At 47.2% G+C, this 17,697-nt stretch overlaps 1 protein-coding gene across 1 annotated transcript in view; it reads right to left on the reverse strand.

Moving 5' to 3' along the window:
- Positions 1-17,697, reverse strand: part of LOC119169752 (putative cytochrome P450 49a1) — a 29,566-nt gene that overhangs the window by 1,934 nt on the left and 9,935 nt on the right. Inside the window, exons 4-8 of the mRNA XM_075886830.1 lie at positions 14,945-15,146; positions 13,644-13,803; positions 9,454-9,623; positions 3,486-3,564; positions 1,658-1,864 (exon numbers count right to left, since the gene is read on the reverse strand). Coding sequence (XP_075742945.1) covers positions 1,658-1,864; positions 3,486-3,564; positions 9,454-9,623; positions 13,644-13,803; positions 14,945-15,146 — 818 coding nt within the window. The remainder of the gene's footprint in view (positions 1-1,657; positions 1,865-3,485; positions 3,565-9,453; positions 9,624-13,643; positions 13,804-14,944; positions 15,147-17,697) is intronic.

Consider the following 17,697-nt stretch of genomic DNA (forward strand, 5'->3'; position numbering starts at 1 on the left):
TGCCTGTGTTTTCGCTCAACGTAGCGGTAGCTCAACATTTTTATGATTGCGTCTTGCCGCCATTGTCGCAGAAGCAAGCTCGCGCCTTAAACTGCTTCGAAGTAGAGTTGTTAACTTTACCGGATGTCCAGAGTCTTAGCTCGACTGATCCTCAAACATCAAAGAGATATCTGCCCCTACACTTTGCTGAATCCACTGTGCCACTTCATTTTCATTTCATTTTGCGAGAATTCAAAGGTGTTGCGAGAGACCAGGAAAAAATGGTGATCAGTCAGCTTTGGAAAGGTGTCCTGAACATTAATATTTGTATGGTTTTGGGTCAATGCAAATATGGTTACAAAAAAAAGTACATAAGACTATGCACATGGGTTATGTACAAAAGAGAAACGTGCTTTCCCGCAGCCCATGAGAAAAAGCTTTTCAGGGACTTTTCTTTTTTTACAAAGAGCAAAAACATGAACGAATAAACGGTGATGTTTTGAAGCCAAGTTTATGACAAGATGTTGTGACAAACGCTTTCGCACTTCTTTGGAGGGTCCCTGGCATGGTTTTTCAACATTTGCTCGAACAAATATTTGGCACCATGGTTCAGTCGGAACATATTTATCAAGGGAGCAACGAAAACTAAATAGTCACCATTCTCCACCACTTTCGCCCTCAACCTTTTCTTCGAGCACTCCGGACTAAGCTCCGCTTTTGAAGAACTATGCGTCACCATGTGACTTGAGACAACGCTTGCATGGCGTTGTGTGGTCGACTTTTGGTAAGTCGAAGCCCTTTTAGTAGCCACCGGTGGTTTGGACCCTGCACCGCAGTCTCGGCTTATTGTATATCGTACACTCACTCTAGGATAAAAGCTGGGCCACGAGGCCGCTAACCAACGCCGACATCTTGGAACGTTGTCAGTGTTGACGTGACATTAATTGAAATTTGTGACAAACTTGGTGCTATAAAATGCTCTCAATGCTCACCGTATTGATGCTCAAAAAGCATTTGCAGAATTAAGAATGCGTGGATATTGTTATGCGGTTCTTTTAAACTTTTACGAAAGATAAAGCACATGTTTATATAGTTTATTGTGCCTGTAGAGGAGGGTTTTCAGGTTGGTTTGCAAGAAGCCGCCACCATAAAACTCCGGAGAGTACGCAGACACACTGCCAACGTTCAATGTGCGCCTGAAGTCCAAAAGCCTGGTTGCCAATTGCGATTGTGTTTGCTTTATTTGTAACCAAAACAAATCATAAAGAGTTCGAAGGTTATGAAGGACAATTGTTCGCTATTACGTCGACCAAAGTTGCCTGCAACGCACGTGCCACTTGCACATTCAACCAGATTAACTACCTGCGTGACATCAAGCTTTTAGAGATCGGGTACTGAACGAGGGCGCTTAAAACGCATTGGGCTGACTCTATATACAACGGCCTAGTTTTTTTGGTACAAAACAATTGAAACAATTGAATGAATTTTTTTCTGATTGTATTAGGCTTTATTATTGTATTAAGCATTATTTTGGAGACGCTAATGCTAGAACTTGCAGGAATACTTAAATAATCCGACATACTTCTATTTCAAGTTGTACCACGTTTTCCCAAGACAGCATTGGTAAGAGTACTATTGCGCCCTTCAGAGTAAACAAAGGTATTCATACATACGTTACCTTAGCGACGAGTGTGCATATTTGCAGCTCTGCTATCCTCCTGCCCAGACACATTCGCGGACCAAAGCTGAAGGGCAGCGAAGCATATCCGTCGTGGGGAAGAATTTCTTGCTCTGTTTTCAGCCAGCGCTCTGGTATGTATTGCTCCGGACGAGAAAAGTTTTCTTCGGCCCGGCCGGCGACGAAACCGTCCACGAGTATGGGAACCTAGGGATATTTAAATCAATATACAGTTGGGCCTATCATGTTTGGTGAAGTGTATCGGCACAGAAATGCAATAAAATAAACTCTATGCTAAAACGTTTTAAGGTGCCGAGGTAATTTTAGCACCCAGGGCAACATCCGCGGGCTTTTGTCTAGCTGAGCCGACATAAAGCAGCACTCACTGAATTTTTAAAATGAGCAACTATAACCTCGGACGACAAAAAACCCCGAAGATTACGACAGTGCCTACTACAAATACTTAGTGCAACTGCTTAGGTGTTCTGTGTTTCCGATTAATAGAGCAAATGTGCACACGTCAAGTTGACGTGGCGCAGACCGGGTGAGAGTAAGGAATGCTTGATTTTTCGCGTCAAGGTAAAGCCTATCCCACGGGCCACATGCGAGCGATTTTCCTCAAAAGTGGAGCGGCAGCCGTCGAACGAGCCCGAAACACGTTTCTCGAGCGTTTACAGACGACGACACACTGCCGTAAACATCGCCAGAGTTAGAAGAAAAATTCACTCGTGGCAAAACATCTGACCATTGGGGGAGCAGTGATGTGGAGAGCACGCGGCGGCAGGGACGGATTCCAGGAGTGGTAGCGCAAGCCGGGCAGAGCTCGCAGCGACTCGGCAGCGCGCAGGAAACACTGGTCATCAGAGCGGCTGGCGTCGCTCCAAAGCCGGCGCATGTGAAGAAATCTCGCTTGCGCGCGTGTGGCTGCCACTGATTCGCTCGCGTGCGAAACAGGCATAACACGGTGTACCTGACATCGCGAACTTCCGCCGCTGCCGGCTTGCCCAAATACTGCGCCGGACTAAAAATCGCCGTCAAGCGTCCGCTAGAGCGTTCCGCACACAATGCCCCTTCGACCTGTGCACGTCTTCTACGAAGCATCGCAAGCCTACATACATCCTCTTGCACGAGAGGCATGTGTTGCGCTGTCAGAAGCGCCAACAGGCACCAAACATTGCAGACAATCTCGCTGGCTTTCTTGGCGGAAAACTGCTCGAGACAGCCTCTTCTTCCCTCTCTTTCGTCCTCGTCCACTCTAGCAGTTACGCCGACAACAGCGACTCTGATCAACACAGGAACGGGCACTATAAATACAATGTCCCTTTGTTTTCCATGCTACGGGCTCGTTTTTACACGTTGGCGAAACAACCATTATGCCGTTCGATTTAGTTGGATCTCACGGTTACACGAATGCTACTAAATCACAAAACTGATTTATGATGAGAATTTTGTGAACAGGAAATGAGTGGTGCTGCCGATGTTTAGCCAAGGGAACTTGTCTTTTTGGTTGATTGATATATGGGGCTTAACGCCCTAAAACCACAATATGAGAGCCGCCGTAGTGGAGGGCTCCGGAAACCACCTGGGGTTTTTTACCATGTACCCAAATTTGAACACACGGGTCTACAGCATTACCACCGCCATGAAATTGTCTTTTTGAAGCCTGCTACTGAAAAGATAAGTCCACCTTTCGGAACATCGGCTCCAGGACACATCCCATGTTTACGAATTTTTCATCGCAAGCTTCGTGGCTTCCTTTTCAACTGATTTATTGCCATTCACTTGTACACCATCATAATAAGGAGTATTATGACGTGTCAAAACTAACCCCAGCTGGAATAACGTAGCCGGACATAGTGACGTCTTGGTCCAGTTTTCGGTAGATTCCTGGCAGGCTGGGCTTCAACCTGCAAGTAGCGAGTGAACACGTATTGAATGGTTGATAAATATTCACATTTGGTTCCGTGGGATCTTATACACGTAAGAAACGGTAGGTTAGAGTTTTGTTATTCCTTTCTCGAGTTCATTCTCACCTTTGCTAGGCACACATTTTCTTAAAGTAAGTGATTCTCTTTTTCGAGTAGCAGTTCTCATTAATACTTCAACAGTAGGCTGCGATCGATTGCAATTTGTCTGTCCACATAATATTTTCAGTAGCTTATCTCTTGCCAGTGAAAAACGTGTCCTTCTTCAACGATTTCTTAAATTAATAACAATGATAAGTGTTGAAGTTTTGTGTCCCAAAACATTGATACTATATTGTCACAGGTAATGGGTATGAGCCATCAACTGTAGGTGGAATCCCTTGGAAGTGAAGAAAGAAGAGGGCTTTTGTGTCCTGGTCTGAGGGCAAGCAAGACGTCGTTTCGTCGCTGTCTGTTATTACGTTCGCGGCACTGGTGGAGGTGCTGGGTAAATGCGCCTCGGCTGCAGATTTTCAGCCGACACACCGAGCTACTTGGAGACAGCTACAGCTCGCACGGCAAGAAGCAGTCGCCGCCTGCGAGGACTATCTCCCGAGTATGGTCCCCTCTCTCAAGACGAGATGGCAACTTCAACTAACAACCAGGCGAGTCAAACCAACGAGGCCTATTCTTTTCTCCCGAATGTTTTTCATGCGCCGCAAACACCACGCTCATTTCATGGAGACATTTATGAAGATGTTGACGACTGGCTTGACCACTTCAATCGAGTTGCCAACATCAACGAATGGGATGAAGCTCGCAAGCTGCGGAGAGTTTACTTTGCATTAGAAGACCCTGCCAAAACGTGGTACGAGAATCACGAGGGTCCCTTTGCGACGTGGCATGAGTTCAGCCGACAGTTTCGTGATGCGTACCGCAGCACTGAAAGGAAAAAAAGGGCAGAGCAGGCTATCTCGTCTCGTAACCAACGACCCAACGAGAGAGTTTCGATGTTTGTGGAGGACATGCTGCGACTCTTCAAGCGTGCTGACCCTGCAATGTCCGAGGAAAAGAAGGTGCGGCATTTAATGCGTGGGGTAAAAGAGCAGCTCTTCGCCGGACTCGTGCGCAATCCACCGACGACTGTGGCAGAGTTCATAAATGAGGCAACCACAATAGAGCGTACTCTCCAGTATAGGTCGTCACAGTATGAACGCCACGACGTGACCCCTGCTGCATGCTTTATCGGGGCTGACAGCGAGAGGCATGCCCTCGCTGAGTTCATAAGAAGCGTCGTGCGGGACAGGCTGCGCCAACTCCAAGCAGCGGGACCCCAACCACCCGTAAGTGCTCTCACAGACTTAATCCGAAATGAGATCCGACAGATGGTCACCCCACTCGCACCAACAAGGCCTGAGGCCCCTGTACTGACTTATGCGGCGGCTCTGCGATCTCCTGCACCACATGGCCCTGATCCCACCATGGGGAGAATGGATCAGGCTAGCCATCGATTCCAGGGCGCCTCTTCGACTCCGCCACCCGCCTCAAGGTTTCCGGGTGCACCAACTTATCATCCGTCTGGATCGCGGCAGAACGCCACAAAGGCCAGCGTGTGGCGTACGTCCAATAACCGTCCACTCTGCTACCACTGTGGCGAAGCGGGTCACGTCTACCGTAACTGCCAGTACTGCCAACTTGGTCTCCGTGGCTTTCACCCTGATGCTCGGTGCCCGCGTTACGGTGAGCGTCCCCGCGACATCGAAGCGTACCTCGTCTTCGTCAACGCCTTATTTCAAGATCACCATCACCTCGCCACCCCACGTCACCTAGAATTCCCTCGTCATCTTTTGCTCCTTTCAGAGGCCGGTCACCGAGTCCCCACAGGGGAAACTAGAAACCGCGGCTCCTGGGGGTGAAGCCGCATCCCAACGAACTGTCAAAGAGCCTCCTTCGACGCAAAGACCCGACGAAGACCGTTCTGACTTTCCAGTCGTTTCCGAAAGTCATCAGACTGTTTCCGCCGACATCACCGTACACGTCGATAATCACGTCGTCACTGCCCTCGTCGACACCGGCGCCGATTATTCGGTTATGAGCAGCACCCTAGCATCCCAACTGAGGAAGGTAACTACCCCTTGGCAAGGACCGCCGTTGCGCACGGCAGGGGGCCACCTCGTCACGCCGACTGGAATGTGCACAGCCCGTGTTCGAGTCCGTGCTTCGACGTTCACAGGGTCTTTCCTCGTATTACCTATGTGCTCCCGTCCACTCATTCTGGGGCTGGACTTCCTTCGCGAACACGGCGCAATTATTGACCTAAGAGACTTGCAGGTGTCGTTCGAGGACCTGTTTCATCCTGAACCGGAAAACGCCCGCTCATCGAACGCCGCCCTACGTGTATCCTCCGAATCTGTTACTCTGCCTCCCCGCAGCAGCCTTTTTATCAACGTTGAATGTGACCAAGACATCCCCGATGCTGTAATTGCAGAAGGAAATTTGTCCCTACTTTTTGCACAACAAATCTGCGTTGCCCGAGGTATAGTTAAGCCCAGTAGAAAGCAGGCTTGCCTATTCGTCACGAATTTCAGCGAGGAGTATCGCCATCTTACCAAACATACTGCGATCGCATACCTTGAGGATATTGCCAACGTCCCTGGTCCCTCAACATTATCTGCTCTTTCGTCGTGCGACGATTCCGCCATGACATTTGCAAGCACTCTCGACGTAAACCAGTGTCTACCGTTTGCACAACGGGAACGTCTTTTGAAGCTACTCGGCTCATTTCGGGACTGCTTCGCTACGACTTCGAAAGTTAAGCAAACACCGCTTGCCAAGCATCGTATCATCACCGAGCCTACCGAGAGACCCATTCGACAGCATGCCTACAGAGTCTCCCAAAAAGAACAAGACGTTATACGCCAACAGGTCTAGCAGATGCTCAAGGACGATGTCATCCAACCATCGACCAGCTCCTGGGCGTCCCCTGTTGTGTTAGTAAAGAAAAAAGATGGCACTCTGCGATTTTGCGTCGACTACCGAAAGTTGAATAAGATCACGAAGAAAGACGTGTATCCTTTACCACGAATAGACGACTCGCTGGACCGCATTCGCAATGCTCGTTACTTTCCTTCCATGGATCTACGCAGCGGCTATTGGCAAATATCTGTTGATGAGCGTGACTGCGAAAAGACCGCCTTCATTACTCCTGACGGACTCTACGAGTTCAAGGTCCTTCCCTTCGGCTTATGCTCGGCACCAGATACTTTTCAAAAAATGATGGACACGGTTCTTTCTGGGCTAAAATGGCAATCGTGCCTTGTCTACCTTGACGATGTAGTCATCTTCTCGGACACGTTTGAGCAGCACGTCCAGCGCTTACAGGCAGTTCTTCAGGCGATTCGAACAGCTGGACTTTCTCTCAAACCTCAGAAATGCCACTTTGCATTCGAGGAACTAAAATTTCTTGGTCACGTCATCAGCCACGCCGGTATACACCCAGACCCTGAGAAAACAAAAGCTGTTGCCGCATTTCCTGTCCCAACGAACAAGCGCGACCTCCGCTGATTTCTGGGACTCTGCGCATATTACAGACGCTTCGTCAAAGGCTTTTCTAAAATCGCTGAACCGCTAAATCAACTTACGAAAGACGGCGTACCGTTTGTTTGGGGTCATTATCAGCATCACGCCTTTGACGCGCTACGAAACCATCTGCAAGCCCCACCTGTACTCGGTCACTTTGACGATTACGCTGCCGCAGAGCTACACACGGATGCCAGCAACGTCGGACTTGGAGCTGTACTGGTTCAATGGCAAAATGGCGTAGAGCGCGTGATTGCCTATGCAAGTCGAACACTATCATCTGCAGAGAAAAACTACTCTGCAACAGAAAAAGAATGCTTAGCCGTTGTTTGGGCTATAACAAAGTTTCGCCCTTATTTATACGGTCGACCATTCAGGGTAGTTAGTGACCACCATTCTTTATGCTGGCTCGCCAACCTCAAAGACCCTTCCGGTCGTCTAGCACGGTGGAGCCTTCGTCTGCAAGAATTTGACGTTACAGTCATTCACAAGTCAGGACGCAAACACACTGATGCTGACGGTCTCTCGCGTGCACCAATTCGAAGTACGAACGTGGACGTTGAAGAGGACGATACATTCCTTTCCTCTGTGTCAGCAACTGACTTGGATCAACAACAACGCGACGACATGGAGGCCCGCTGATTGACTACCTCGAAGGCCGAAAACGCAGCCTTCCTCGAAACTTTGCACGTTCGCTGGCCTCGTTCTGCATCAGGGATGGAGTCCTCTATAGGAAAAATTTCGACCATACCCAGGCTATTTACCTACTGGTTGCGCCGACCTCGCTTCGGGACGATATTTTACATGCTTGTCACGACGAACCATCATCCGGACACCTTGGCTACACGCGCACATTGGAAAGAATTCGCCGCTCATACTACTGGCCCCGCCTCGCGAAGACAGTCAAGCAGTACGTCCGCACATGCCGCGACTGCCAACGCCGTAAGACTCCACCTGTCCGACCAGCAGGACTATTACAGCCTATCGCCACGCCGAAAACACCATTCCATCAAATTCCATCGCCGCTGTCTGTTATTACGTTCGCGGCAATATTGAGGAACGCTGTAGTGGAGGGCTCCGCATATATCGACGTAGTGTTTTTTAACAGCCACCTAATTAAATCTATAGGTGTGTGGGGCTGGAGAATATTGCCTTCATCGAAATAAGGGCACCGCGGCTTGACTAATCCGTGGCCCAACGTAAGGCATGGCTTGTGGCCAACAACAACAACAATAATAATAATAATAATAATAATAATAATAATAATAATAAAAATAATAATAATAATAATAATAATAATAATAATAATATCTTATTATTATTGTTATTATATTATCATTATATAATAGGCCTCGTCACTCTTTAGTTAACAGCGCTATCACAGAACTCCAATTATAAATAAAAAAGCTAAATTTACTCTCGTAACACTGCACCTCGCCTTTGCCAACTCTATCTACAACTAACCGTGTGTTAACATCACCGAGCAGCATCATCGATGGTTAGGAAACACTAGCTAGCCTTAGCAATCATTTAGTGATGTTAAGCCAAAATTAGCTTAGCTTATCTATCAATCTGTTATGAATAACCAGGGCTAACGAGTTGTTGCCACGCGCTAAGGATGTGGTCCTTGAATGAAGCCAGATGTGTCCCAATATTGTTGGCGCTCAAGAAGCTCAGAAATTGAATAAAATTAGCCAGAGTTTCATGGGTGCGTGCTTTTGCAGCAAGTCCCACTTTACTACCAATCGTTGTTGGCTCTCGACCACAGTGAGTAGGTTTCGGTAGTGTAACTGGTAAGTCAGCTATTGGGCAAGCACTTCGATGAATTCGTTTGCTCCACAAAGGGGCCAGAGGGCGTAACGTAGATTTTAGCGCAAAGAATGCCTCAGCAGCCAAGATCCAACCCTTGAGGCGCAGTTGGAAGACAACTGTGAAACCACGCCATCGGGAAGTGGTGTCTCGAAAATTGTAGCCTGTAATCTTTTACGTCTTTAATATCAAACGTTAAAAGCAGTGAGTGAGTCACTAAGCGAGGGATCAACTCTATTTTCACATTAACAGTGTCTTAAGCTGGGTGTAAACTTGTCAGAGTAATTTATACCACATAATTATTGCATTATTTAAAATGATAACCGGAAGCCAAGTACAGACCAGAACGTCCTTCAGAACACGTTTTCACTGAATAATGCTTCACACCTGGTAAGGCCTATTCACAAACATTTACACGTGGCTCGGGGCATTTGAATTCGCACTGTAATCTCATTATATAAAAGAAGTGAGTTGAGGCGTTCGCTGAAAGGCAATAGCGCTCACCGCATGCTTTCCTTCAGGCAGGCCTTCAGAAAGGAGAACTTCTCCAGTTGGTGTGGTCCAACAGTGTTGGAGTGTTCACCGAGCACAGCTATAGCTTCTTCTCGTGCTTTCGACTGAGCCCGTGGATTCTTCGCGAGGTGAAACAGAAGGAAAGTTGCTGCTGTCGCCGTCTGAAAATTTCGGTCAGTGCGTACGGCACACGATTAAGTAGAGAAGTAATATCTTGCTACGTATTCATTAAAGCACACCACCCATATACATGTGCTGCACAAGGACGCGTACCCATTGAAAACGCTGGACATGGGGTATCGCAGTGTGTGATACCTCATTTTTATATAAACCCTAAACCCACACCATTTTCATATGGTCAGACGGAATTTCTTCAGTGGCGGATAATACTGCGACTGGTTTGGCCAATTGAAACGGTAAGACGAATCAATGGATTATTAAAGGCTGCAGTCACGATAAAGCGCATGTGCAAAATTTCGGCAAGTTATTCACTGTAGCAAAAAAAAGGCTAACCCGCTTTTATACTTTGCAAGTACTTGAGATATGTTGTAACCCTGCTCTTAGTTACACAGTCGTTGTTAAGCTTCGTGTGGTAGTATAGTTTTATTCTATCTTGATCAGATACTGCTCTCACACAATGGTTTGCAGAAGATCTTTCTTTTAAGATGGTCACTGCTTTTTATTAAGCAAACTTTGTTCAGCTTTGAGGTGGTGGTATAGAAACCAGACACTTCATGATCACAATTTATGGCGTAACAATGCGGTGGTCATGGTAACGCGCACGTCATTTGTTAGGCTAAGCGCTGCCTTCTTTTCGGTGGATGTGGCATGCAGTAAATTGACCCAATTTCTGTGGCACATATGCGTTTGTTGGTCAAAGTGTTGCCTTCATTTTCAGTGGACCAGTGGTGCTAAGCGGGCTTCAACCAATGTATGAACACAAATTGTCACGGCTTTGGAGTTCTAAAGAAAGAATCAGGGAACTACTTTGGCTCTGTATAAAATCTCTTCTTCAATGCACAAAAAGGTTTAGATACCTAGAGAAGGGTAGCCAGCAAGTCTACGAACTAGCTATGCCACCCCCGCCCCTGTCCTTCCGTTCTTTTCCCTTTCTCCTTTTCTCCTCCTTCTTTTGTGTTTTAAACGTTCTAATCTTGCCATAGCTTCTCTCGGTGCAAAATAGCCATGAATTCTCGACAACTATACTCTTAACACGTTTGACACTCTTGTATATAAAATTTCAAACCCATGAGAACCACTTAAAGAGTCACCGCTGGGGCACCGTCTTGCGTCATCAAATGAGCCAAATAAAAAAATACAACCAACATCGATCATGTCCGAGTGCTCTTTCCACAAGTGTATAACCCGTAAAAATCATTGGCTCGGGAAGCTTTGGCTCATTCATGTTGTCATCTCATAACACTGTGAAGCGAGAGAGGGATGCGTGAGATGACGTGAAGGTGGCTGACGTGCTCGCGCCGTTCTCCCCAAAGAGAAGCGGAGTGGCTGCGGTGGCGGATGCAGGCCTCGAGAGCGTGCGTTCTTACTTGGCTCATGCCTCTAGCTATAGGCAAGAGCTCGGAAAGAGGCCCTGCGAAGTGACTTGAAAATGATATTGATGTTGAATGGGAATGATTATGATGATTATTACACTACAGATTACCCCTCACTGCCCCCCACAACGATGAAAGCGAAGTGAGAAATATGGGTGCGTGTATAGAAGTGTCCAGAACGCCCAACAAGGCGTCCGTGAGCAGTTGAGGTCGCCAACCTGAAGGGACCATCGGGAACCAGTGGGTCTCTGCCGGGCGGCTCTGAAGGCTGCGTGGCGTCCGAAAGTCGTGACGAAGGCAAGCTGCCGGAAGGAGCCGTCGGTGTCGAGGACACAGGCGTCGTATTTGCATGAAGGAAATCTGCTGGGCACGGCACAAGCCCTGTCAGCGAAGGTGACCGCTTTTCGCACTCAGGTACAGATTCTTAAGCACATGGTTGCGTGAAGGTGGAAGATCACAAGGACTGTTGAGTCAAAGGAACCTTGAAGCCACGGTCCTTCCAAACCTGTGAGTCGCAGTGTATGGTGGATGTACGCGGTGTGCGGATAGGAGTGGTTCCTACAATTGCGCAACGCGAACCGAAGTGTGTCAAGTTTTTCTTCACGGGCCCGGCCATTGGCGAACGCTGGCATGCAAACTAGCTATGGAATGGGTCAACAACGAGGCCATCTGTGCTTTAATGCCACGAATAAAGTTTCCATGCTGGCTCATGTCTTAGCGTCAGGTGGGGAAGGACGTTGGTGCTGGGGCAGCATTCAAGCTCGTACCTTGAATGTTCGTACGATTGTTCTTGTGTGACAGCTAGTAGCTCGTCAGAACGAAATTTGGGGACGACAGGAAGTGCACTGGACACGGAAGATGGACTCGAAGATGCACCAACTGCACTCTCTGAAAAACTTTGCTCGGCCGGTAAAGCAGAGTATGTATATGCGGGGTAATAGGCTGGTTGCCTCTCTGTATAGTCGGTAGGACTCACGTGGTCTGCTCTACATGTGGCGATCACGAGCCAGATGATGGGTTCTCGGGAGTTTCAGTCATGGCTGCCGCATATCACACGATCGGCTCTGGCTGGTGAAGGGCACGAAGTTTTGCTGCGGTAGACTTCGAGGACGATGATGTTCGTTGATAAGATGCTCAAAGTTTCGAGGTCGATGAAAAGTCAGGTCGGTCTGCCACCGTCGGTGGTGATACTTGCGTGATTGTGGGGCCAATAGCAGGCAAGACAATGTTCATTGCCGTGGCAGACTGCGTGTCGAGCGGTAAGGTATTCGTCGTGAAACCTGACATGCCAGAGGTGTCATGGCTCGTGAAGGTCGGAGAAAACGTGCAGATGGTCACCACACCTAGAAAAGCATAGACAGAGGGTTTAGAAAAAACGGTGCTCTCAGTGTATGAGTCAAAGGCAGCAGGGACGTCCCGTACCTATTTGAGCGGGTGGTCGGGAGCATAAATCAACGCACCGGTGGCAGGACGTGAGGCTGAATGACGTGTAACCAGGGACCAACTCCTCTCCCGTGTTCGGCACGAAAGGACCTCTGTCCAGTTATTACCGCTCGTAGAGTTGTGGGGCAGCCTGGAACTCGCGGCTCACCCGGAGTGGGTGGTAGGTTTCCACGTAGCAGGCCTAAACCAAGGCGCTCAGGAAGTCGTATGACATCGGGTTGATATCGACGCAGCAGTGAAATGACTGAGCTCAACCAGGAAAGCATGCGCAAGACGGCGTGCACCAGCTGTTTGCGGGGATGCCATTCAGCGCGACGATGGCGTGAAGCTGCATGAACCACGCTAGGGTGTAGACCGGGTGGGACGGCTTCGTTGGTGGACAGAGTCGCGAAAGCATGGCAGTAGGTCACTCGTCGAATACCATGTTCTTCGGATCACCAATGTAGCAAGAGAAGGAGACGTGAGACGACGTGACGGCAGCCGACGGGGCCGTACCTTTTTCGCCACCTTATTACAATAAGACGAAATGGACTAAAGTGTTTTACTCTGACTTGCACCTCTAACTTCATGAGCTGTGCGAGAGGCGTGGCGTAGTGACTGTATATGGATGATGATGATGATGACAGTGATGATGATGATGATGATGATGATGGCGGCGCTACAAAACACTTGTTCATTTCACACTCATTTATAAGTGCACATACGCGTACACGTATAGGGCAAGATCGATTAAGTATAATTCGTATCTCGTAACAGGCTTTAAAATTTTATTTCGTGGAGACGTATCTGTAGGTACTAAAGAAAGAAGGGTTACGCTAAGGGCTCATTTTATTTGTTAGGCACTTCTACATTTATTTATGCTTATGTATATACCCTATAAAGTAGACGTAAGGAGGGCCAGTTGGTAGAGCGTCGGACGCTCTATTTGAAGGTCGCATGTTCGGTTGCTGTCGGCAGCAAGTTATCTTTTGTCGACGTTTCTTGCTCTACGTTTACGTTCAATGACTAGTAATAGCATCCCCTATGCTCTTCCTGGCATCATTGTCCCTTAGTTCTCATGAATGCTGTAGGTACTAAGGCACCTGTGACCACAAAATTGACCGCAGGAAATCTAAGCATAAGCATAAACTCCAGTGAATCGAGCAGAACTCGCAATATTAGCTTATTGCCTCCTGGTATACTCACCGTGTCCACTCCCGCGAGGTTGAAGTTACTGATGAATGCTAGAATTTCTCCAAACGACAGCTTCTTCTCTCGCAACATGTGTTCCAGTATGGTTGGCTCGTGAGCCGAATCTTCAGAAGTCATTCTTTCGGCTGCAGCCTCGATGTGTCGGAATATGCGCCTGAACCATATAAACAATCAAGTTCTGCCTAAATTGGGCTCCTCCTTATTGGTACTACATATATTTTAAGCGATGTGTTAGTTGGCAGGTGTGTGGCATCGCGCTACTGAACGCGTCAGTACATAGAGAACACCACGGAGGTCATAAAGTGCCTGAAATGTTACTCTGGACCGTCCTTATTTTTATGTTTTGTCGAATTACAGTTATTAGTTTAGTATGTTTTACGTTGCTCTGACGGTTTCAAGCTATCCTAAAATACTTTTTATAGTGGTCACCTTTCCTAAACGAAAAGAAGTATTAATTAACTAAGTCACTTATCAAGTTGCCATCGGCACAAGAAAAAAAGCAGCTCAGAGGGACTATACCCAAGCGTTACTCACGTTTATTGTTTTAGAGGTGAAGCTCATTAGGAGTTATCATTCTCTTCAGTTGTAGTCACAATATATAGCCATTGATATAGTCAAAACAGATGTGAGACGCACACACACGCGCACGCAAAAAGCTTTTACAACAGATTTCAAGATAGACATAGGCTAATTTTAGGGTAAGCGATCATGGTTTCCGGTGAAATAACTTATCGAGAACAGTATGTAGTGAATGTTTACCAAACTGTGCTTAGAAGCAAATGTCGAGCTTTCTACGTCCCAACAAGTTACCCACATTAAAATTATATCTTGCCACCGGTAAGATGGCGGGATCAAGTAATGATTTTCAAGGCATGTCCTCTATTTTAGCATTTTCCTTTATCCGCCTTGAAGTGCCTAAGACGACTGGGCGAAATAAATTTACGTTTGTATATACACTTTACGCCAGGTAACGTGCGGTCTCTTACAAATACGATACCCAGAGCGGCGCCCGCTCGTCATGATTCACTTCGTGAAGGTGTGTGGAGTATTTCGTATCGTTTTGTCATTGTATTTTGCGCTTCTGCCCATTACGGGTCTCAACAAACTTGCTGAAATGACATTTTCCGGGCTTAAACGACTGCAGCTTTGCCTTCGAACTATTTTAAGGACTCCATAACGCCGTACATATATAAATGTTTATCCCACCATGTTCACTTGTACTGAGAGGCTGTTTATAAGAGTTGTCATCTCACGTTTTAATGGAGTATAAAGCACGGAAGTTGAATGCTCCTTACACAGTGAAGTCGTCCATGGCTTTTTCGAATCGCTGCCAGGTGGGCGTGCGGATATATCGAAAATATGGAAACCGGTATGCGAACTTCTGCATACAGGCGACGATCATTTTCATGTCTTCGAGTATGGCGGGGCCTTCGAGGTTGAGATCAAGCGGATGAGTCAAGGAGCCTAGCCTGGCATCAACAGACGTCAAGGCAACGCCTGCGGGGCAATAATATACATGCAGAGTTTAGAACTTGTCAATAAAATTTATATTTTTTGGTTCTCGAATTTTACGTGCCAAAACCGCGATATAGTGTGTCAGCACTGGAGGTCTCTGGTAATTTCGAGCACCTGTAGTTTTTAACATGCATTTAAATCAAACTACAGGGGCCTCTATATTTGTGGACTTTATTGAACATGCTGACATATGGCAGCATGCACCAGGTTACACAACGACCACGCACACAAAAGGGTGTCACCAGCACGAAAATGTGACTGCCACAGCCAGAATTGCACCCGCGAACTTGGGACATGCCGGTAGCCAGGAATTTTTTCGAGATACAGGGGAAGGGGGGGGGGGGGGGGGGCAGGGCTCTTGCTGAAGGCTGTTACTATTTGAACACCCAATTTTTATCGTTTGTTTTCGGTAAAGTACCCCCTTCGTCAAAATTTCGGGGGATGGGGCTAGGATACCTTCCCCTCCCCCCATTGCTTCATTGTTCCAACATGGCTCTAAACTCTAAAAAGTTTATGCACGGCTGCATACCACATACCTGCAACTTGTACACAAGCATGATAGTGAAAGTAGAAACAGGGATAAGGAAATACTAATGGTGTTTTGAAAATGTGTGCATGAATATTGAAGAATAACAAAAAGGAGGTATCAGCGTGTTACCTGTGGCGTTTCCTTTAAAAAGGCAGTGGACATCTTCTGATGCGTACTAAAATTGATTACATCAGCATTTGTAGAAATTAACACATTTTTGACCTCGTGGAAATCAGCGGTCTAGTGAAATGGGCGAACCCAAGTCCTTCCTCCGAATAGTTCATAACAACTATCGAATTTGTGAAACGCAGCCATGGGTGATCACCGCGGCGCAATGAAATCTGACTAATTTATCAGGCGACACAGACTCACCCGACAGCGCATCCATATACCATTCAGTTCGAAAAATCCCTCAGTGATGACACTGTTTCCTTCGTATTGAAGCAGCGTCGATAAGCGGCCATGCGGAAGGACCACGCCACAACGAAACGATTCGTAGATTGGTAGTTGGTAAGGGTGAGGGAAGCAGTGTCGTCACGGAAGGCGTTCTTGAAGTGAATGTTAGTGATGGTGTTTGATGCGTCGGTTTCGGTCTCGCCTGCTGAATTCGCCAGATTTCATCGCCCCGCAGCGATTACCCCTGACGGCTTTTCTAAAAAAAAACTCCCAAGCATTTCCCCGAGGGTGAACATGGTTAAGTGCGAATACACGGGGTGATGCTATGAGGGGTATTTATTAATTCGCACTATTATATTTATTAATCACACACACTATGGTGCCTTTATGGTGTAATGGTTCCTGGGAATCGCAATTTGATGACACGGGGGAGTTTACGTTAACGCACTGGCAAATGCCAACGGATTTTAACTTTACTCCCCCTCACGACCCGCTCTCGACGGGAGACTGAGAGAGAAGGCGGGCACGCGAGAGAGAGGGGTGCGCGCGCTGCTGCAGCGAGCGAGGAGAGCGGAGGAGCGAGCGAAGGGGGAGGGGGTATAAGGCGCGTTACTGACACCGATATCTGCGTCGCGTCCGTGGCTTATTCGGTAGAGCGTCGCGCTGCGGCCCGCCAAGTCCTCTTTCTTTTAAAGATTGAGAGAAGACTGCGGACGCCGCCGACGGTGGTGGATGGTTTGGGGTCGCTTATAAAGTGTATTCACACTTAAAATTCAAAGTTGCTATGAACTACTCGCAGGCAGGAATTGAATTCGCCCACTTGACTCAACCGCTTATTTTGACTGCTTAAAACTAAATTGTGTTGATTTCATGAATTACTGCCATCATTATTGTTAGTACACATCTAAGGACGTCTTCTGCCACAGTAAAGGGAAAACCGCGGATAGCACGCAGATGCCTCCTTTTAATAATTTTTCAATCATAGCGGATAATTTTCTCAATAAACCCTGTATAAGAACGCGAGAAGCATGTAATTTGACTGATGCACTGATGATGGCGATGATTTGATTTATATGTGGGTTTGACGTCGCAAAATCACCATATGATTATGAGAGACGCCGTATAGTGGAGAGCTCTGGAAATTTTGGCCACCTGGGGTTCTCTAACGTCCACCCAAATCTTAGATGAAGGTTGTGAGGTGAACATGATGCACTCTATCTTGTATTTGCTACCGATTTCGCCATCATCAGGGAACGTCTGAAGTACTTTAACAAGCTTTCATGCGGTGCGTTTCGAAGGTCATGCATGTGAGTTTGGCTAGTGAGTAAAATCTGCTGCAGAACACGGGAAAGAAATTCTTTTTTATACTTTTTACTTTGCCATGTGCTATGAATACATGCTGGCTGCCAGAACATGGCAACACCTAAGTGTCTGAGCGCCCGCAAGAGCGTAGTGACTCTGGCAAAAAAAAAAAGCCGATGTTGATATACACTGACAATTACATAGCGAGAGTATGACAACATTTGGCGAAATTTGTATATTGTAACTTAACAGCAGTCATGTGTAGTATACAAATCTTCCAGAATTATCAGCAAACTTAATTTAGTG

The sequence above is a fragment of the Rhipicephalus microplus genome, chromosome 2, assembly GCF_043290135.1.
Source record: "Rhipicephalus microplus isolate Deutch F79 chromosome 2, USDA_Rmic, whole genome shotgun sequence".
Lineage (NCBI taxonomy): Eukaryota > Metazoa > Arthropoda > Arachnida > Ixodida > Ixodidae > Rhipicephalus > Rhipicephalus microplus.